This window comes from Calonectris borealis, chromosome 4 (genome assembly GCF_964195595.1).
Source record: "Calonectris borealis chromosome 4, bCalBor7.hap1.2, whole genome shotgun sequence".
Classification (NCBI taxonomy): domain Eukaryota; kingdom Metazoa; phylum Chordata; class Aves; order Procellariiformes; family Procellariidae; genus Calonectris; species Calonectris borealis.
Window position 1 is genome coordinate 45,079,877 of NC_134315.1, and position 19,293 is coordinate 45,099,169.

General features: G+C 37.7%; 1 protein-coding gene across 3 annotated transcripts in view; it reads right to left on the minus strand.

The window, feature by feature from the left end:
• KLHL2 (kelch like family member 2) overlaps positions 1-19,293 on the minus strand; it is a 62,265-nt gene that overhangs the window by 23,952 nt on the left and 19,020 nt on the right. For all 3 annotated transcript variants that reach the window (XM_075149389.1, XM_075149388.1, XM_075149390.1), the window contains one exon: positions 1,017-1,179. In XM_075149389.1, the coding sequence (XP_075005490.1) occupies positions 1,017-1,179 (163 nt within the window). The remainder of the gene's footprint in view (positions 1-1,016; positions 1,180-19,293) is intronic.

The following is a 19,293-nucleotide window of genomic DNA, read 5'->3' on the forward strand; positions in this document are numbered from 1 at the left end:
TTAACATGTTAGACTTCTTTGGATTCACTTCAGCCTGTTTGCATCTGTCTTAAAGTTTGGTTCAGCATTTTTCCACCTGAGGCCTCACCAGCATCAAGAAAAAGGGAATAATTATTCTCCCTTGTCCCCCCCCCATACAACACTACTGTAACTTCACCACAGAATCAGAATTGCTTTTTCATTCACAACAGCAAGCAAAAAAAGAACCTAATTTTCAAACATGTCAAGCCTTGCCATGAGCCAGTCTTCTTACAGATATGAGTAACACAGTCTTTAAGATGACCATGACAATGTACTTTTAGTAATAAAATTAAGAATTCCATGAACTTTTTTTTTCAGAAAAAAATGAGAAACAATCCAATTGCAAGTGCTCTTTACAAGGAAAGTAGAATTTTGTTGGTCGAGCTACACAGTTAGAAGATGCACCTCTATCTACTTTGTATCATGATAGAAGAATGAGACTACAGGTACCCTTTATAGTAGGAAATTTCAAGTCTTGGGCTAGATGAGTAGGATTTTGAGAAGACAAGTTGATAACACAATACTCATGGTACGTTTCCTGCTTCCTAGCTAGTGCAGTACAGGGGCTACAGATAGCTCCCACACACACCCCCTCATCTTCTTTTTTCCCCCACGTACTTCCTACAGACTTTGGCTTGTGGCAGTTGCCAGAATTTTAATTCTTCTTTCCTGATTTCCTCCCCTAAGTGATGGTGCAAAATTTTTAACAGCAAACTAGCTTTTTTCTGGATTACAAATTGCTTGGACCCTGTATGGCCCTGATAAGCCATGAAGATGCTGCCCCTTTGTGCTTATTACAACTATGTTCCAGCCAGGAGACTTTATTTCTCTTAAAGACATTCATATCAAGTGCACTTTTCATCAGAAGATACATGTCTGCAACATCCTGGATAAAGTTCGATTTCCTCTGGGTGCGGTTGGGTGGGCATAGAACCCGTGTGTGTGTACCCACACACATAGATATCAAGCTATATTCTATACTTATGGTAACTTGCCTGCATATGTGTTGGCCTTGTTCAAGAGATCCGTGCATGCATGCATGTCAGCAAAAGCACGAATCCCCAAGCAGTTGATAGGATGAAGCTGGGATTCCAAAAATTCACAGCAAGTCCTTTTCACATCCTGCAGTTGCAAGAGACCAGCTGCTGGGAGCAGTACCTGTAAGAAGCAACAGGTGGTTAATATCCCAATTCATTTCTGAGCTTATGCAAGAGTACTCTCAATATTAATAAAGAAAACAAAATAATCCATTAAAAAATTAAAAGACTGAAACAGAGAAGAAAATTTCAGCATTATGCGACTGAAGAACTTAAACCCCAACATTAACATGATTTTACCTCCCTGCAAATACCATTTAAGATTTAAAATAACAAGCAACATCTCTACCACTGTGTTCACTGGGAAATCATTCCATAGATTATAATTCTCTCACTTCATGTAAACTTCTTCCCAATATTCATTCACAGGTTCCCTTCTTACTGTTCCCAACACTCCATAATTACATCTCATTTCCAAATCTTCAGCATTAGATATTTCTTTAAATCAAAGTTTTCTAGACCATGATAGACCATGTAAATCTTGTTTGCATGCAAGCACTGGACATTGTACCATTTTTTAGCATCAATAATAACCATCTTTATGCAACTGATTCGAGTAAGTAATCAATTCAGCTTCCAAAGAAGTCTGTGACCTTCTTGGAAGAATGACAATTCAGGCATTTAAAAGCCTGAACGTATAAAATATTCTATAACTCATTCAAAATCCATATCGGTAAGGAATTAGCATAAATGACATATTTGTCCTTCAACTCTCACAAAGCAAGGAAAAAGTAAAGAAGAATTTAAAAAACTGTATAACACACATTTTATTTGCCCAGTAAAACTTAAACATGAGGTTTACGTGAACTGTAATTGTGCCTTTGCGCGAAATTCCATACTGCTATCTATAATTTCTTCTTCACAATATTTTCATTTTCTGTGCCTTTGACAGTTATTTTAATGAGGCTTCTATTTTAGAACATTCAAGTGTGAAATTAATGTTAGCTTGCATCTTCAGTGGATGACAACAGGCAAGATTTTAACACAGAAGTCTTGCAACTGTTCCCTTACATATAGAGAAAACATATACTATAGGACTGCATCAATAACAAGCAAGCAAAAAATACACCAAAGACAATGGCTGCACTACTCTTGTTAATGTTTGCTTTTCATTTAAACAATTACTTGGGTAGAATTAGAGAGAGTCAAACAATAAAAAAACTAGAAGAAAAGAGCAGAGTAAAACTATTTAGAAAGCTGTGTAACACTACATGAAAGCTGCAGAATATACTTCTACACTATTGCTCTTTGGAAGAAGTTTTAATCTTAGTAACCATCTGTAGAATCAAATATTTGCCATCATCTCTGTAAGCATCTATCTACTTGGCTTCTAAAGAGCTACTGTTATTGTTTACTCTTTAGACTTTTTTCTTAAAATAAAACTAACAATCATGACCCAAACTAAAACAAAAAGGATTTCAGGTGATACAACCTTGTAAAGCTAATGTCTGCTTTAAACTTCATTTTTTGGTCCCACTTCTACTGTTCCTCTCCCTTCAGCCTGCCATATATGAAGCCTGCTTGGAAAACATCTTTCCGTTCCTCAAGATATTAATCCCTAATTTGAAGCAATAATCCACTATAGCCTTTGTTTTACACATTTGGCTATCAACGTAGAGAGCGAAGAAGAAGGATCATATATTTAACAAGAGTTTGCTTTGAATATCAACTGTTAATGAAAGAGAAATGAAGGAAAAGAACAAATGTGATTGCACTGAGATATACAGACTGCTGCTAAGCAAAATAACTAAAAACTAGTTTAAATCTTAGATAATCCTTGAAAATATCAAATAAGTCTAACAAAATAAATGGAGAAGATCTGTATGTAATAGGCACAAGTGTCAGATAAAGTCATACAATTCAAAACAAATTTAGCAAGCTTAATGACAAGGTTAAAACAGTACAGTGAGCTCATTTTATTTTAGCATGTTTATGAAAATGTGAAGATAATATTAGTAATACAATTTCTATTACCAGAACCACAGTATGATTAGTTGTAACAGTGAGTGGACAATTCATCTGATAGTGAATTCTAGGGTAAGATATGAAATTACATACCAAAAATCAGGGCTAGAAATCTACTACAAGTATTTATTTACAGAACTTGTCCCAATGAAGCAAACATTTCACACCTGCTTACAACTTCAGTAACTAATTCAAATACAGTCCTAGATAATTTCAGGCATGTTATCAGTAGAGTTGAGCAAATAATTCTGAGAACAATCCTTGACTGTTCACATGGATTCAGTAGAAAAACATGTAAAATCATCATCAACTCAGTAAACGAAATGGAAAAGTGAAATTTGAGAATGGTATGCAGAAAAGAATTTAAGATCTGTATGCGCAAACAGTCACACTGAGACACTTGCTCACTCATATGAACAGTAAAGCAACGTTACAAGAACTAGAAGATCACTCTTCATTACGGGAAATTTACCTCAGGTCTTAAGTCATTGTAATTGAGTTTGTAAAGTTACAGATTTTACTTATCGGACAATAAGATATTTAAATCTAAATATATTTACGTGTATTCTGCTACTAAAAAGGAAAAGAGAGACAAAGTGCATCAAATTTATCTCACTGAAATTATACATTGGGCTTTGGTTACTAGGCAACAAGAGCTGTGATAACATCTAGCTATTTCCATTTGTACCTAGAGAACTGTTAACCTGGAAGCTGTAACAACCTGCGTTTAAAAATACAGTTCCATCACAGGCAGATTCACTCTGCTGAAGCCGGAGGGGCTGGGGAGGGGAACCAAACTCCTCTCAAACCCGTAAAAAAAAAACTATATTAAAACTGCAGTACAGATCAAGTTTAACAGCCGCTGACTCCAAACTGGTAGGCTATAGCCCAGGTTTATTTCCAAAAATAGCCAGTAGAGGGTACCCTAACTTTCCTTTAAAGATCAAAAATACTTTAATATGCATACTGCTTTGTACTGCAAGAAATGCAGAGGGAAATAAAAAAAAACATTTCCAATTGCTTATTCTATGAAAACATATCCTCATCACAGCGGTTGTTGTTTTTGTAATCAAAGAAACTGAACAGATTATTATTACAGATGGCAAGTAAGAAATTACGTATTCTCTTTTTTATGTCAAATTCATGGTGATGAATCTTGGAATGACTGCTACATTTCCTAGAGCAGATCATTTAACCCTTACAAGTCTTTGAAGACTATTCCCTGGTTATCTCCTCCTGGTTCTCCTTCCTGAAGTGACACTCCTATTCCCAAAGCTGTGTGCACCTGCCATGCCAAATACACCTTTTCAACTCCACTGAGACAAAAAGGACTGCGACCAGGTACAAGTATTTCTTTCAAAATCCACCTGCAGGGTCACCTAACAGTCAGGAGGATCCACTTAAGACACTAAACTTGGGTGCTGTTTTCACTGGGGTAGACTCAAGCCCTTCAAAATAACTCAGCTAGATCATATTTGAGGCTGCTGCCCTCTCCTGTGGTCCTTCAGATACATGCCAGGAGTATGCTGAGGGCACTGACATTGCCTGCAGCTTTTCTCCCTCTTTTTTTCCAGACACAATCATGATTCTGTTCAATCTGTGCAGCCAGACATGTTTACCTTATGTGACCAAAACATATGTGTATTGAGCTCTGAGGTGAGGAGCAGCCGGTACAGGCAGGCACCTCTCTCCTTATTTGTGACCCATCAGCTCACAAGAAACATGTTTACAACACTCTCAGGGAGATACAGCCTGCGTGTCTGGCCAACAAGCCCCTACAACGCAAGAAGGCTCAGAGGAGATGAACTCAGGGAAGAAATGTAAGGAGTGAGCACCAAATAGCGTAAAGAAAGCTGAACTTATCTCTCAACACAAGCGGGTCTGGAGGATAACCTTTGTTTTAGATATACAGCAGTACCAGTGAGTCATCAGGTTGTGTAAACAGCCTTCTCCAAGATAATTAGTAGAGTGTAATGTCTTCCCCAGCTAGCCAGACCAGCGGGGGGAGAGGTGTATATGTGGCTCAACCCAACAGAAAGTATGAAAACTGAGCCACCAACAGAAGGAACTCTGAAGAGAGCAACAGGCTTGAGCTGGCTTTATCCCACATATTCCTTCCTAGTGATCTGGGGATGCCCAACATCCTGACAGTGGGCATACTCAGACCGGTAATGGGAACCACTTTTGCACGGTGATCCAAATGTATATTGCAATTGCTATATTTTGCTTGTGTTGCGATTTCAGTACATTGCTGTATCTCTCTGCTAAATTAAAACATAGCATACATGTAGCACCAAGAATCTTCAAGTAAGTAAATTTTATATCAAACATTAAGCCTGCCTTGTGGACTATCTAGAAGCAGCTGGTCAGAGAAGCTGCCGTGGAGTGCCTCCACACCAGACAAGGGAGTTCCTCCTACCTGAAGGCTGCCAGATGACTTAACAGGCATCCCTTCACAGTATATTCGCTTCACAAAGTTCAGTGCTACACTCCCCTTCACACAGCCCCTTGCTCCCACAAGCTGGTACCACTTCATGCAACACACAAGCTTTTAGTACCTGTCCTGCTAGTTGAGAACAAGTCCAGTGGAAGGAGCCACCAAGACGATCAGAGGGTTGGAGCATATGATATTACAAGGAGAGGCTAAGAAAACCGAACTTGTTCAGACGTAAAAGAGAAGACAAAGGGGAGATCTTATTACTGTCCACAACAATCTAATGGGAGGGTAGAGAAGACTGAACCAGACTGTTCTTGAAGATGCATAGCAGTGGGACAAGAAGCAAGTGGGAACACAGGAAAATCTGATTGGAAAAAAAGAGTTAGGTGGTTTTGGTTATTTTGTGTTGGTTTTTTTTTTTTTAAACCATGAGAGTGGTTAAGCCCTGGAACAGGTTGCCCCAGGAACCTGCAGAATCTCCACACTTGGAGATATTAAGAACTCACTGGACAGGCCCCTCAACCTGCTTTAACTGGATCTGCTTTTAAAAAGTTCAATTCAAAGTAAAATTTAAATTTATTAAGGCTTTCTGCCTGCTGATTTAAATCAATTTGATTTGGTAATTTTACGTCAATCCACGCTATCATCTTTGCGCTCCTCTTTGTACTGACAGATTCTCCTAGCCAGAACATATTGTGCTACCTGCAGTATGAAGATGCTTAAGGCAATATTTTCATCTCCACTATTTTTAAATTTCCTGGAATTTCTTTAAGATTTCTGTCATGAATTCTTGCCCGAATTCAAATTGATACCCACCAACAATGCATTAAGATCAGTATAATGCCAATATGAAAATAATGAAAGAACCTATTGCAGGTTTTGCGAACAAGATCCCTCAGCATAAATAAAACCAAAATTTCTCAGAACATTAAAATACTTTGCAAGCAAATAAGCCAACAAAAATCAAAGCAGCATATGCCAAGAGAATTGAATAATGTGCTGTCTAAAACAGAAAAATTTCATTCTTTATCACATGGAGGGGGAAAAAAAAAACCTGTAACATTAGGAAAGAGACTAACCTAGGAAAGCAGATGTGTGAGAATCCAAACACAATACAATGCAAAACAGAAGCATACAGGAGAGCAAGTTACATCCTTGCTAATTGCAGATATTCCGTATTTTCAGTTACGACATTAAAATGAAATCAATTTCAGAGAGCAGAAGTTATGTTAATACCTGTCATAAAAAAAATCTTGAGGAAATACAGTAAAGTTTATTCTCTATTTCTAAGGTTTAAATAACGATTTCAGCAAATTAAACTACTTCACTTGCTGTTTATACTATCATGGCATAAGGAAGAAGGAAATTAAAATAATGGTCAAAGATCATCCAAATTATCTTATTTTTTTACTCTCATCTACATGTATCTGTGCTGCAATTAAAACTGTCATTTGTAACTGAAGTGTAGTCTAAGTTCTAGTGAAATCATTCAGCACTGCATTGAAATTATGCTATTTAGGAGTATGCATACAAAAACACTAAAATAGATACAAATATTTTAACACTTGCATCTGTGGAATAAAATGTAGAAGTTTCAATTTCAGAAAATTCAACCCTGCTAGCATTTCTATACAAACAACATGTGCAAGCTAAGTGCACCGTTCCAGTGTTAAAATACACACAAATAAGATGCTGCACTGGATTTAAAGATGTGCATGAGCTGTGAGTTTAGAACATGATACCATGTATCTTATAAAATATACGTTTTGGGTATCTTAACATCCTTGACTTGATAGGCTATGTGAAGACTTGGATGTATAAATTTATCCTTTAGCTTAATGAGCCCCATCCAATTAAAAATTAGGTGTGGGTGGCAGTTTTATGGTATCAGAGGAAGGAATCAGACTGCTAATCACGATATAGTCCTATTTCTTCACATTCCTTTAGTACTAGACACAAATTGGCTGACCACTGTTTCAGTTGAAAACAAGCAAACAATCATGATAACGTAATATTTTGAATGACTGACACGATATACAAAATACTAAGCAGCTCCCAACTTGGAAAGCAGCGTGACAGACTAAAATGGAGTGTAAGGAAAAAGTAACTGTTCTACGTACCTGCTTTTTAGCCAGCATCATAATCTGTACTTAAAGAGCCCACTTCAGCTACAGGGACATGCAATTTAGAGGAAGCAACTGATTTGCTCAAAAAATGGCTTTAGAAGAGATACCACTTTAGAAGATTAATCTGAAAGAACTACTAATTATTAGTTAAAACATTTGGGGTGGAGGTGTCTGTTTTGTTGTTTTCTTGGGGTTTTTTGAAGGGGGTGGGTGTGGAAGTTCTGGGATGGATTTGGGATGCAGGTAGGGGTTGCTGAAGTGCAGAAAGTATTTTGTATGCATACTCCCAAATAGCATAATTTCAATGCAGTGCTGAATGATTTCACTAGAACTTAGACTACACTTCAGTTGCAAACAAAGTAACAGAAAGGTCACTTTAATCAAGTCATACACTATAATTAATGGTGTATATCTGGTCTACAAGGGAGAACCATGCAGTCTTGTTCCGCTTGAGGGTTCTCCTACATCTTCTCTACCAGAACAGTGCCCTAACCACCACGTAATAGGGCATTTTGGCTTAAGCCTCCACACAAGAGAGACGGATTGATTTTCTATTCTGATGGTTATTTTTGTTAACAGTCATAACAGCTTTTCATATCCTCTTCTTCTGTTAAAAGGTATTGGAAATAGAACTGAAACATTGTCTCACTTGGAGTGAAACATTCTTGAACCTAAAATAATTTTAGTTAGAATTTTAGATTTTTCTTTCAGTGAAAAAAATCATTGACATTTTGATTTAATTGAAACAAAGTTTTTGATTTGAAGTTTGGTCACTGAATTTAAGTATATGTACAGTAAGTCATCTAAAATCAAAGCTCAGAATCCTTCATCATACTGTAAATCAGTGCTTATAAGATTATACAGCTGCATAAAAATACCTTCATATTTTCTTAGGGATGGGATAATTTAAACAAGACTAACTGGAGTCTGAACAAAGCCAATTGCTGCTGATACTTTGTCATTCAGAAACTGGACAATTTATTCTTTAACTGGAGCTCAAGTGCTAGCCAGTCAAATAATATACAAAGCTCCCCTGCAGAAGGATTAAAAGAAGCTGAAAAACTGAAGTAGGCAGGATAACATAACTCACACTACATGGTCTTCGATCTTTCTGTAAAGGCCACATAAGAATGTATGTCCTGCTGTATGACCCACATAAGAATCGCTGTATCAGCTGATGGTTTTAGCTAGTGTGCTTCAGCTATAGGATTTACCTGTAACATCTCACACCTTCAGCACCAGACCACCCTCAGTCTCAGACCCCACTGACAGATACACTGAGTTTGGTTATACCAAAGATTACTACGATAGAAATATTTTTAAAATATTCCCTAAAACTAAAGACGTAAAATGCTGACAAAAGAATCAAAATGTTCATGTGCTATGTTTCCTGAAGAACAAAAGATGACTTTGGGGGGACTAAAAGGGCAGGGCATTGAGGAAGGAATTGTTTGGGTTTTTTTCTACATTACAGACTAACCAACTTGTAACAAACAAGGCTTGTTCTCCTAGCATAACTGCATATTTGCTAGCAATCTTAGAGAGAGGGATTGAAACATCATTTGCAAAACCCTAAAGCCTGTGCTGGAAACAGATAGCAGCATAACTGGGATAGCAGATTGTGAACCTCTGCTTTCTCTATTATCCCATTTTCTGGTACAGAAGATGCATCCACACTACCAGGTTTTATATTAAAATAAAAAATATTACTAATTTTTAAATTATTGAAATTAAATTATTAATTAATTATTAAATTATTATACAAACCCAAGAAATAAGGACAACAGAAATAGCATGAAGTAGAAATGCATTGTGTGCATGGTGCTTATCTTCAATACAAAAATTGTGTCAAGATTGACATCTAATGTGCAATAAATGGCCCTTCAGTGGACTCAAAAGACATTTGATTACTCCAACCTTTTAGCATTACAGTTATGTTTTTATATTTTATTGAGATAATCTTTTACTTATCATTCAGTTTCCTACAGCAGACCATAATTATATTCTCCTAGAAATGTCACAGGGGAATACCTCCTCAAAAAAAAAAAAGAAAAAAGGCATTAGGCTTAGTGGCAAATTTCATAATTCCCAAAGCAAACGGCATCTCTAGCCTCACATTTGATTTTTTTTCAGGTGACAGTTTAATGCATACGTTTCATGATTTAAAGCACGACCAATATCTAGAAAACAGAAATGTTTTCAAGAAAGACTTTATTCAGCTTCCAGAAATTTCATCTTATGTGAAACAACATACTGCTGAACCTACTTGCAAGTGAGAGAGGTCAAACATGCAGTCTCTTCTTTAAGTGGCTTAATTTACTCATAATAAGCACCTTGAATTTCACAGGGAGGTGGATGGACACACATGCTTTCATTTGCATAGAACACTTTAAAAATGAGCAAATGACCTCTGCGCTTTAAGTTGGCAAGGGCTGTCTTTCAGGTTTTGCCACAGGTAGCTTTATGGTCATACACAGAAATACATACATGGACGCCTATGGTAAAGGTCATAGCTGAGACGAAAGTAGCTGCTTTCATCTGACGACAGAGAAGAGTCTCTAACACAGCCTAGCAGCATGATGATTTTAAAGATTACAGACTCAGAAAAGTTGCACAAGCGGTTCAGTCTGAGAAGGCAGTTTACATATGAAAGTTCTTATTCATTAATGTCTAGCTAAAGGGCAACCACATCCTAGCAAGGCAGGATGACGGCACCAGGTTTTAGAATCAGAAAACTTGTGATCTCGGTCCTGGTTTCTGCTGACCTACCCATGGGTCATCATATCTCTGTTTCCCTTTTCTTTTTAACAGTTTATTCAAGTCTGTAAACTCTTTTGGGCCACGCCATACTTATAGCTTGTTGCTGTAATACCTCTCACAATGGAATCCCAATCCTAGCTGGCCCATAAAACAAACAGGTAAAAATATTTTCCAGGCTAGCCAAGAACTTCACAGTTTTTTAGCTAAATATATGTTCAAATAATGGGTAAAATCCCTGTCTTCTAAAAAGAAAAACAATGCATGCCTCCCTAGTCAACTACATAATAAGAGAGTAATCTGCCTGCCATTTGCATGTTCTTCCCACCCTGTTTTTACAAGGCCAACACCCTTCTGGTCTCAAAGCTGAGCACTTCCGATCAGTTCCGAGACCAACCTTAGATCATGTTAACAATGAAAATACAGGGATAACTATACATTAGACCAAAGCAGTAGCCTATTCATCCACTATCAGAGAAAGGTGCATGAAATCTCGTAGTCTGGAGTAAATCAGGCACAACAGAGAACGTTTCCTTGAAATGTAAGGAATAGCTTGCTCTTGAAGCACAAGGATATATTTAACCTTTTAGAACAGCATTTCTAGTTAGTTAAAACCAAGAGGAAAAAAATTGGCAGTGTCCAGTGCTTCGCAGGTAAATAAATGTAAGGGCTGCAACGGGACAAGAGCCTGGTCTTCCAGTTTTGAAAGGGGACAGTAAAAGATTGTGGTGGTGGCTATGGTTCTGGTTGGTGGGTCAGGGATGCAGGCTTCTTTTAAGAGTAGGAGAGGGGTAGAATATAAAGAGGAAGAAATGGCAAAAATTTTGCTCCTCTTAGAACTGTTTTTGTCTAGCTCTGCTGCAACCAGCCAGGGATCTTCTCCACACTCTCAGCCCCACTGGAAGCAAGTTTGGTGGCTGGCTCAAGACAGAATCTGTTATGTCCTCCTCCCTTCCCTAATATGTGGTTAAACCCAGTATTTACTGAAATGAAGCTTCACAGCACTGCTCTGCTTCCATCAGCACCACCCCTTCCTCTATCTTCCACCTCCTCCAAGGAAAAGGGGAAGAAGAAACCTAGAATGGAGGAAAGTAGAACAGGTGAACCCAACTCAGACCTGGACCTCATATGCTGTCACCTAATTAGGGAGGTAAACCTCACATGGTGAGAATACCTGCTTTGAAACACAGTCTATCTAACGGTAACCCAAGGTTTACAGATAATAATTTCCAAACCAACCAGCGGAGCTAGAAAAGCACACTGCTCACTTCTGCATCCTAGGAAGCTCCTCTCACTCATTTTGTGGCAACATGCTCTATTCATTAGGCATCCACTCTAAGCATAACAACAACTATACATATGCACGTGTATGTTTTTGTGCACTCCTCTCTAGGTATCCTAAAAAAAAGCTTATTATCTTTCAGCATAAGTAAATAACTCACTCTTTTACCATTAAAAATGGTATGTGGAGTCTTTGAAACATAGATATTGGAGGAAAAATAGAGTCCTTGTTTAGTCATCTCACAGGTAACCTAAAAAAGGCCTGAATTCTCTCCCTCTCTTAAATGATAGCTTTTCCATGCCTTCAGCAGCTTTAAGCCTTTCCCCAAAGCGTGCTATTCCTGTCATATTTTAGACCATCCAGTAGAGTGCTACACCTCCACAGGTGAGAATACAGATTTATACAATGACATACAGATGCTGCTGTGCCATTTTTTTTTTACACTCCTTTTTAAAGCCACTATTTCACAATGAGCATAAGTTTTTCTAAGGTGACTACAGTGTGTTTTTCTATTCTAGGAAAAGTTGTTAATGTAAAACATAGCAATACGTAGGAGTAATTCAAATTTTTCTTTTCATGCATTACTTTACACTTTCCAACACTAAATTTGGTCTGCAATCATGCTAGCCCGATATTTAGCTTAGCTAGAAAGCAGGGAAATTTTCTATTTTTGTCTGGTCTTGAAAAAAACATTAAACCAGTTTATCACCTACATCATTTGCTATCTACTTTTCAAAACTAAAGAAAATCCGTCCTTCTTTGGAAGCTTGTGACACATTACAACCATTTTGATACAGTGAAAGCCAACTATTTATTCCTATTTGTTCTTGTGCTCCCTAGGGATTTTTGATCTATTTATTGCTCATCATGTGACAGTTTAGGAGGGACTATAACTGACTTGACTTTCAAAAGCCTTTGATATGGTTATTTCTGGACCACTCAAAGAATTACAGGAGGTTTTTAGAAGCTATGCACAACTCATAAATAGAATTTGAAAGCACAGGGAAAGTCTGAACTTCCCTTATGTTACCCGACACTAACACAAAAAAAATCCTTTATAGTCTCTCTAATACGCAGGATCACTAGTGACATTGTACTGATTTACTAAAATGTGAGCTGAAACTGCAAGGAATAGCCAGCTAGAGAATATAACATTTTTATACAGTCTCAGCCACCTCACTTTAAAAGTTTCTTCTCTGTGGTGTATGCAAGGATTATTTTTTACATATATGTCTATAAAATCCTTTTTGCCCTAGTGATCTGATATTGATTTTCTTCAGTGCCTCATCTTTTGACCCTTTCTCTAATCCTGTCCTTGATCTGCAAGAGGATGCACCTTGCACAGTCCGTTGGCATAACTGGGACTTTCTATCTTAATTAGTTTTTGGCACCTTGCTCATGCGTGGCTCTGGCAGCCTACACGCTCTCCTAAATCACTCATTAAAGAAACAATATGCAGGAAATGAACAGCTGTTATATTTAGAGCTGCAGTGCTGAGTAAAAGTGTTTTATTCTTTTTACCATTTAAATTAAACATGCCTGTTTAAATCCCTCAGTGACTTCCCATTCACCTCCCGCAGTAATCAGAATCACATGCTTCTGAAGTGCAGGATTACAGATCAGTATCTCTTCTATAATGTACTCCTGCCTCAACCCCACTTCTGTCTCACCCCATCACCTCCCCCATGAGTTTCTGATTCATTCCTTGGCTCTTGCTTAGGCCATGCTGACACAGCCAAGCTACAAGCCTCTTCACCGCCTTTGCCCAGAAGTCTCTCTTCCAAATAAGCAGAAACAAGTGTTTTTTACCCCCCCTCAAAACATCTTCTGAAGGAACAAAGACATCGAGATAGAGAGAATCTGTAATTCAGTTCGTAAGACCTCAGTCTCTCTCCAGAAGTTGTTCAAGGCGCTCTACTTCCCACACACTTGGCATCTGATAGTCCGAGACAGTCTTTTACAGCCTCCGGACAATTTTAATTCACTTCTCATACCTTTTGATCGAAATTTTAGATTAATCTTTTACCTCTTGTGCTCATTCTCGGTTCTGATTCTCCCTTACATATTTCTCTTTAGCAACTACAAGCTGGTGTACAACAGCTCAGATTTCCGTTCAGCTATCTTTTCATTCTTACAAGGCTCATACCCTTCTGCCTACCCAATTTTCTTCATGAACAAAGTTCTGGGATCTCCCATTCAGCAAGACCATAGCAAAAAAAGATGTTATAAAAAGATTCATTGGCTGGAAAATACCAGCAAAATGTGAATAAAGCATCGCTTGGAGAACAGAGAGAAATAGCAGCAAGACATCTTCAGAAAAGGAAAAAAAAAAGGCAGGAATGTAAAAATGCGAATACCTCAGGAAAGAGTAGTTGCAACACCTGCTTCTCCTGGTTCTGATGGTCCTGCCACCAGTTTTGTCTCTGCCTTAACCAATGCTACAGCTGTACAGATACAGCAGTTGTCTTCTCTAAAAAATCCTTTTGCTACCTATCTCCTGGAACTTCACCCTACCGTCTATAACCAAGAGGAGAGAATAGTAAAGAATTTTATCCCTAAATGAAGAAGCATAAATTGTGTTTATTCAGCTTGGCATAAAACATAATTTGGGAAGATCTGCTCTAAGTCTAGTACCACAATGCAAAAGATGGTGTTGAACAGACATGTCCAAGAGGCTTTTTGGGAAAACAGCTCAGCTCAAGACAGAATCAAGACAACAGCTGAGTGTTTCTGTCTGCATTGATCTGTGTGGCTGCCCGCGTGTATGTGTGCTGTATACATGTGATTGTGTATGTACCTACTGGAAATACATGCTCAGCCTCACTACCAGCTGGAGCTTGGGGACATGGAGTTGCAGCCACCTCGCCATTATCAGGCTACCAGATTCAGCAACCCTTAATGCTTTCCTCATATTAAGTACGCACAGTGTGATTTCCTTCTGTCACATATCACCAAGTAAGCCAAATCAGAAAAGGAACTTTTTTAGTAGGGCATCAAACGCCTATCAGCCAGGTATGAGGCTCTGGAATACACCTTCAACCAAACAAAAAAACCCAGTTTCTCAGTCTTAAGAAAAGCAAACATAGGAAGGGGAGTGACAATATAGTAACCATATCTATTCTGCAGTGTACATAATAACATTGTGCCCCAAAACCCAGGCAGTTTCTACTTTGCACATACATAATAGCTAAAGTCACAAAAGATATGCTACGGAAAAAAAAAATAGGTAAAGAAAAATACATGCTACTCAATACGCATTTAAAAACCGACAGAAAGCAAAATATTAAGTCTCCCCACAAAGTTGTTTGCTTAGTATTTTGGTCAGCAGCTCTTTTATGCAAAGCTTACTCATTTAGAGCGCAAATTAATGAAGCTTGTATTGGTAATTAAATACATCTGTAGAAAGATCACACTCCTCTTTTCCCTTCCCTCCTACACTCACTCTCCTGAGTGAGAGGCAGGCATGTATAAGCAAATGAAGAATGCATAGCAGGATTATTTCACTGGGAAAATTAGATCATTTACTGTTGCCTGACATGTCTTACAATGCATATAAATTCAAGAAGTATGCCACTGTCTCTCCTCCAGCTAAGCCACATATTAGTTGTGCCCTCACATTATTAAAATCCTCAAAGCTGTTCTCAAAAATACAAAAAAATGGGTCAAAAGAGGTAACCAGATGGTTGCTTGAGGCCTAATGTATACAATATGTACAATAGCAAAACACAGTGGTACTCCACTGGTACTCTTTCAGCACACAATCAAACAGTATACTATAAGGCTGTTTAGTCCAACACTAAATTCTTGCCCAGTAAGATTTAAAAATGTTTCCATGAGTTTCATTACAAATCCAAGCTGACATGAATAGGGTTTAAGTACTTCTCTGCAGTGTCAGCAAGCCCCTAATATTATTAGAACTGTGCTGGCATAAAAGAATAAGAGTGAAAGTTTGGATTACCATATAAAGAGTGGTTTCCACACACATCAGGATTAACTGATTTTTTTTTTTAATTCAGTTTTAATCATGAAGTCATTAGGATGAGCCAGTTTTATAAAACATTAACTCGAATGACTCCGGATACTACTTCAAAATTTGCAAGAGCTTCCAGAATTTAGTAGCCATGTCACTGCAGCCATGATGCAGATGAGCAGAAGACCAAAAGCTTCTTTATTTTCACAGCTCTAAAAGGTGATCCAGTAAAGAACTCCATCTCCCCCTAAACCTTTAATAATATCTGTGTCAGGGAAATAAGATCACCAAATGCTGATAGCTTTTGACACTCGATAGCTCTATTACATAAAACACTTTTTGTAAAGAAAAGTGCTTTTAAGAATTAGTGCAGTTGCCTGAAACCTATTAGCCAAGGGAAAAAATGAGTTTATGGTCAGAAGGTTCTGGGTCTCCATGAAGGCAGCATAAAAAGTGGTGGTAAGCTGAAATATGATGGGGGACAGCATAAGAAAAGTTTCTAGGTTTGAAGATAAAGCCAAGTCCATCCAACACCCGCTGGTGGAGGATATGGGAGATTAAGGAGCCGAACATCATGACAAATATTTTAATTCCCTCAGAACCAAGCAGGATTGTAACCTGTCACCTCAGGGTTCAATAATTAGCACCTTACTCATCATATATTGAAGGGGGGGCTGTCTGCAAATATTTTATAAGAATTATCATGTAAAAGATTGTTAAAGGAACACTAAAGCTGTCACATCAATTAGGAAGTCGAAAGCATCAGTTGAGATACCCTCTGTTCTTAAGACCTCTGCTTATACTGCTGTCTTTCAACCTTTCTCCTCCCCCTCTTCCCAAAACGTTCTCACAAGGGCATAACCTGTGAACCACAATGAAGAGAACCACCAGTAAAGCTGCGTGGCTCTGCATGCACCACGTAGTCTTCAAATGCCTCGACGTGCTTAAGACAGAGGGGAAACATTTTGTATTGGCATTCCTCAATTTTAGCTCTGATTCTAAGTGTGTGGTCCAATACTTAAAGCAGTAGTTATGGACAACAGTGTTAATTATTCATTTTTGACAACAGTATTTCATCTAAAAATTAATGCAGCTGACAATTCAGTCTGTCAGTGCAAAACCTACTTCTGCCTGATGAGAAATGATGTACCTGTACCTCATTTATAAAAGTCATATCTTGACAAATTATCTTCTACCTACAGAAACTCACAGAAGTAATGAAGAGCCCAAGTATATGGTTTAACACTTAGCCCTTCAGCTGAAAAATTTTGAGACACATGTACTTGCTTGCAGGGGCAGCTATGACAAGCTGATGTGGCATGCAAGATGATTATCAAGTCTTAACAGGTCAAAATATTAAAACAAGATTTCATTTATGCCCATCTAAGGCACCAGAACACAGTGCAAAGATCATTTTTGTTTGAATGGTGCTGAGAAATTACCCAGTATGACAATTTAACATTTCACATTAATTAACCTTATATGGAGAGAAAACTCATCTTTGAGCAATATTTTTTGATATCAATTGTCGTTAGCCAAATCTGTCCAAAATGTTAAACTTACAGGAGATTATTTGGGTACCAGATTTCAATATAAACTCAGAAAAATAAAACTATATGAACAGCTTGAAAGATGTTTTAATGAACATTTGGCCTAACAGTCTGTCTAAAAAACCTATGTGCTGCACCAGGATACTTCACTGAGAGTTGCTGGCAAGTTAAATTTAAGTCACAGGAAATATGAATTCACAGATTTCAGCTCAAAAGATGTTGTCAATGATATTTATAAACTTTAAGGTAAAGTCAGAGCTATTTTCATTAAAAAAAAAAATCTACTGCAGTGCAATATTGCTCCACTTTTTTAGGGACAGTAAAAGAAACAACTTAAACTCATTCACTCCAAAAGAATGTTCTCTAGAAGGAAAAAGAAAGTATCACTGTTATATTCAATAGTGTTGGTATCACCTGACCTAACTTCATTCTTCATTAGAAGCGTGCAGAGTTTAGCAAGAAACCAGCTCAAAAGGATACTCACATGGCCCAATATTCTGTCTCCAGCACCAAACATGCAAGCGGCCATGTGTTGCAGGAAAGACTTTGGAATCTAAACCAAGGTGAAAAACTTGTAAGAAGCAGCTGTCCAGGTACTGAGGAGATGCAAGAGGATAGCTGTACAAAGCACTGTGGACGAAAAAACCCACTGGCTTAAAACATGCATCTAGAAACTCAAAATTGTATTCAATTAATAAATAATATAGTGAAGACTTTAGTGGGAAATACAGCTATTTTCTGAAGAATTATTTTTAAATGCTGTCACCAGGCAATTGTGGTCAGTAAATAGAGGCAAATAAAAGTAAACAAAAGGCTTTTATCAACAACAGCCTGCAAAACTAAGGCATGCTGAAGTTAACCTGTGTAATAGTAATAGTTTTATTAAGTTACCTGTATCTGCTAGAAGATTGTGACTGCTTCTAGCCGGGAAAATGGCTATCATTACCCATACTGTCATCACCAAACTGCACTGTCTAGCCTGCAGTAGTCTATTCGAAAACCATTCAGCTATTGCTGTTAATTCAGGATAAACTCTTCTTAAGGAGCCCTGCATTTCAGCAGAGTGCATGACTGGGGAGGTACTGGATCTATATTAATTATCTGTTGGTCTCTTGGTGACATGCAAGGTGTTAATCATGACCAATAGGGCTGTAATTGCCTAGATCCAGTCTACCTAGCACTCTCTCTTTTCAAGATATACTTTCACTTAAGCTGTTTCACTTTCCCCAATTATCAAAAAGTCCTTAAAAAAGAGGTGGCTAGAGAGGCACATCTGCAAATGCATCAAGATCAAACTCATTCCCTTCCTGCCCTTTTTAGGTTCCTACATCAAGTGTAGCATTTTCTTCCAGGCATTTCTTTCATAGGCTCTTGAAGGGGAACAGACAAGTTCCCGTAGAAGCAATTTAGCAATTTCAGCATTACTTTGTCTCAAAGCAGTTTTTTTTATATATATATATATATATATATAAAATATATATATTAAAAAATATATATAAATATATATAATACGTATATATAATATTATATTTAAAACAGAACCTACTGTATGATAAGATTCAGTGAAAGCTTCACAGCATTCAGTTCAGTTGAATAAATATTTCTTTTATCTCTCCCACCCACTTACACAGCAGCAGGCATACTTCCAGGACACAGAACGCACGTCTCTGTTCAAGTACTGAAAGGAACTCTCTCCTCTTACGATGCCCAATCACACATTTGTAAAGGACACTCAGCCTTCAGTTCTAAAAAGGAAAAGTCTACCCCATTTAAACCAGAAGATTTCCTATGTTCATAAAGAAAACTGAATATACCCCTTTGAAAGGTTAGGGACATCTTTTGATCCAGCAGGGGAAAAGAGATGCTCTTTTGTGTTAAGAGGTACAATTTATTGGTAGGCTTTAGAAACTCTTGAAAAACATTCCAAATTAGGTATCTAAAATGAAACTAGTTTCAAAAAACATGCTTTATGCTCTTGACACATCACAGTTGCTAAGTCATATGAAGACCGTTAGTTTAGTCACCAGTTTGTATACACAAAATATTTCTTTTGAGGATAAAGCTTGATAAGCATTGAAATATTCCTAG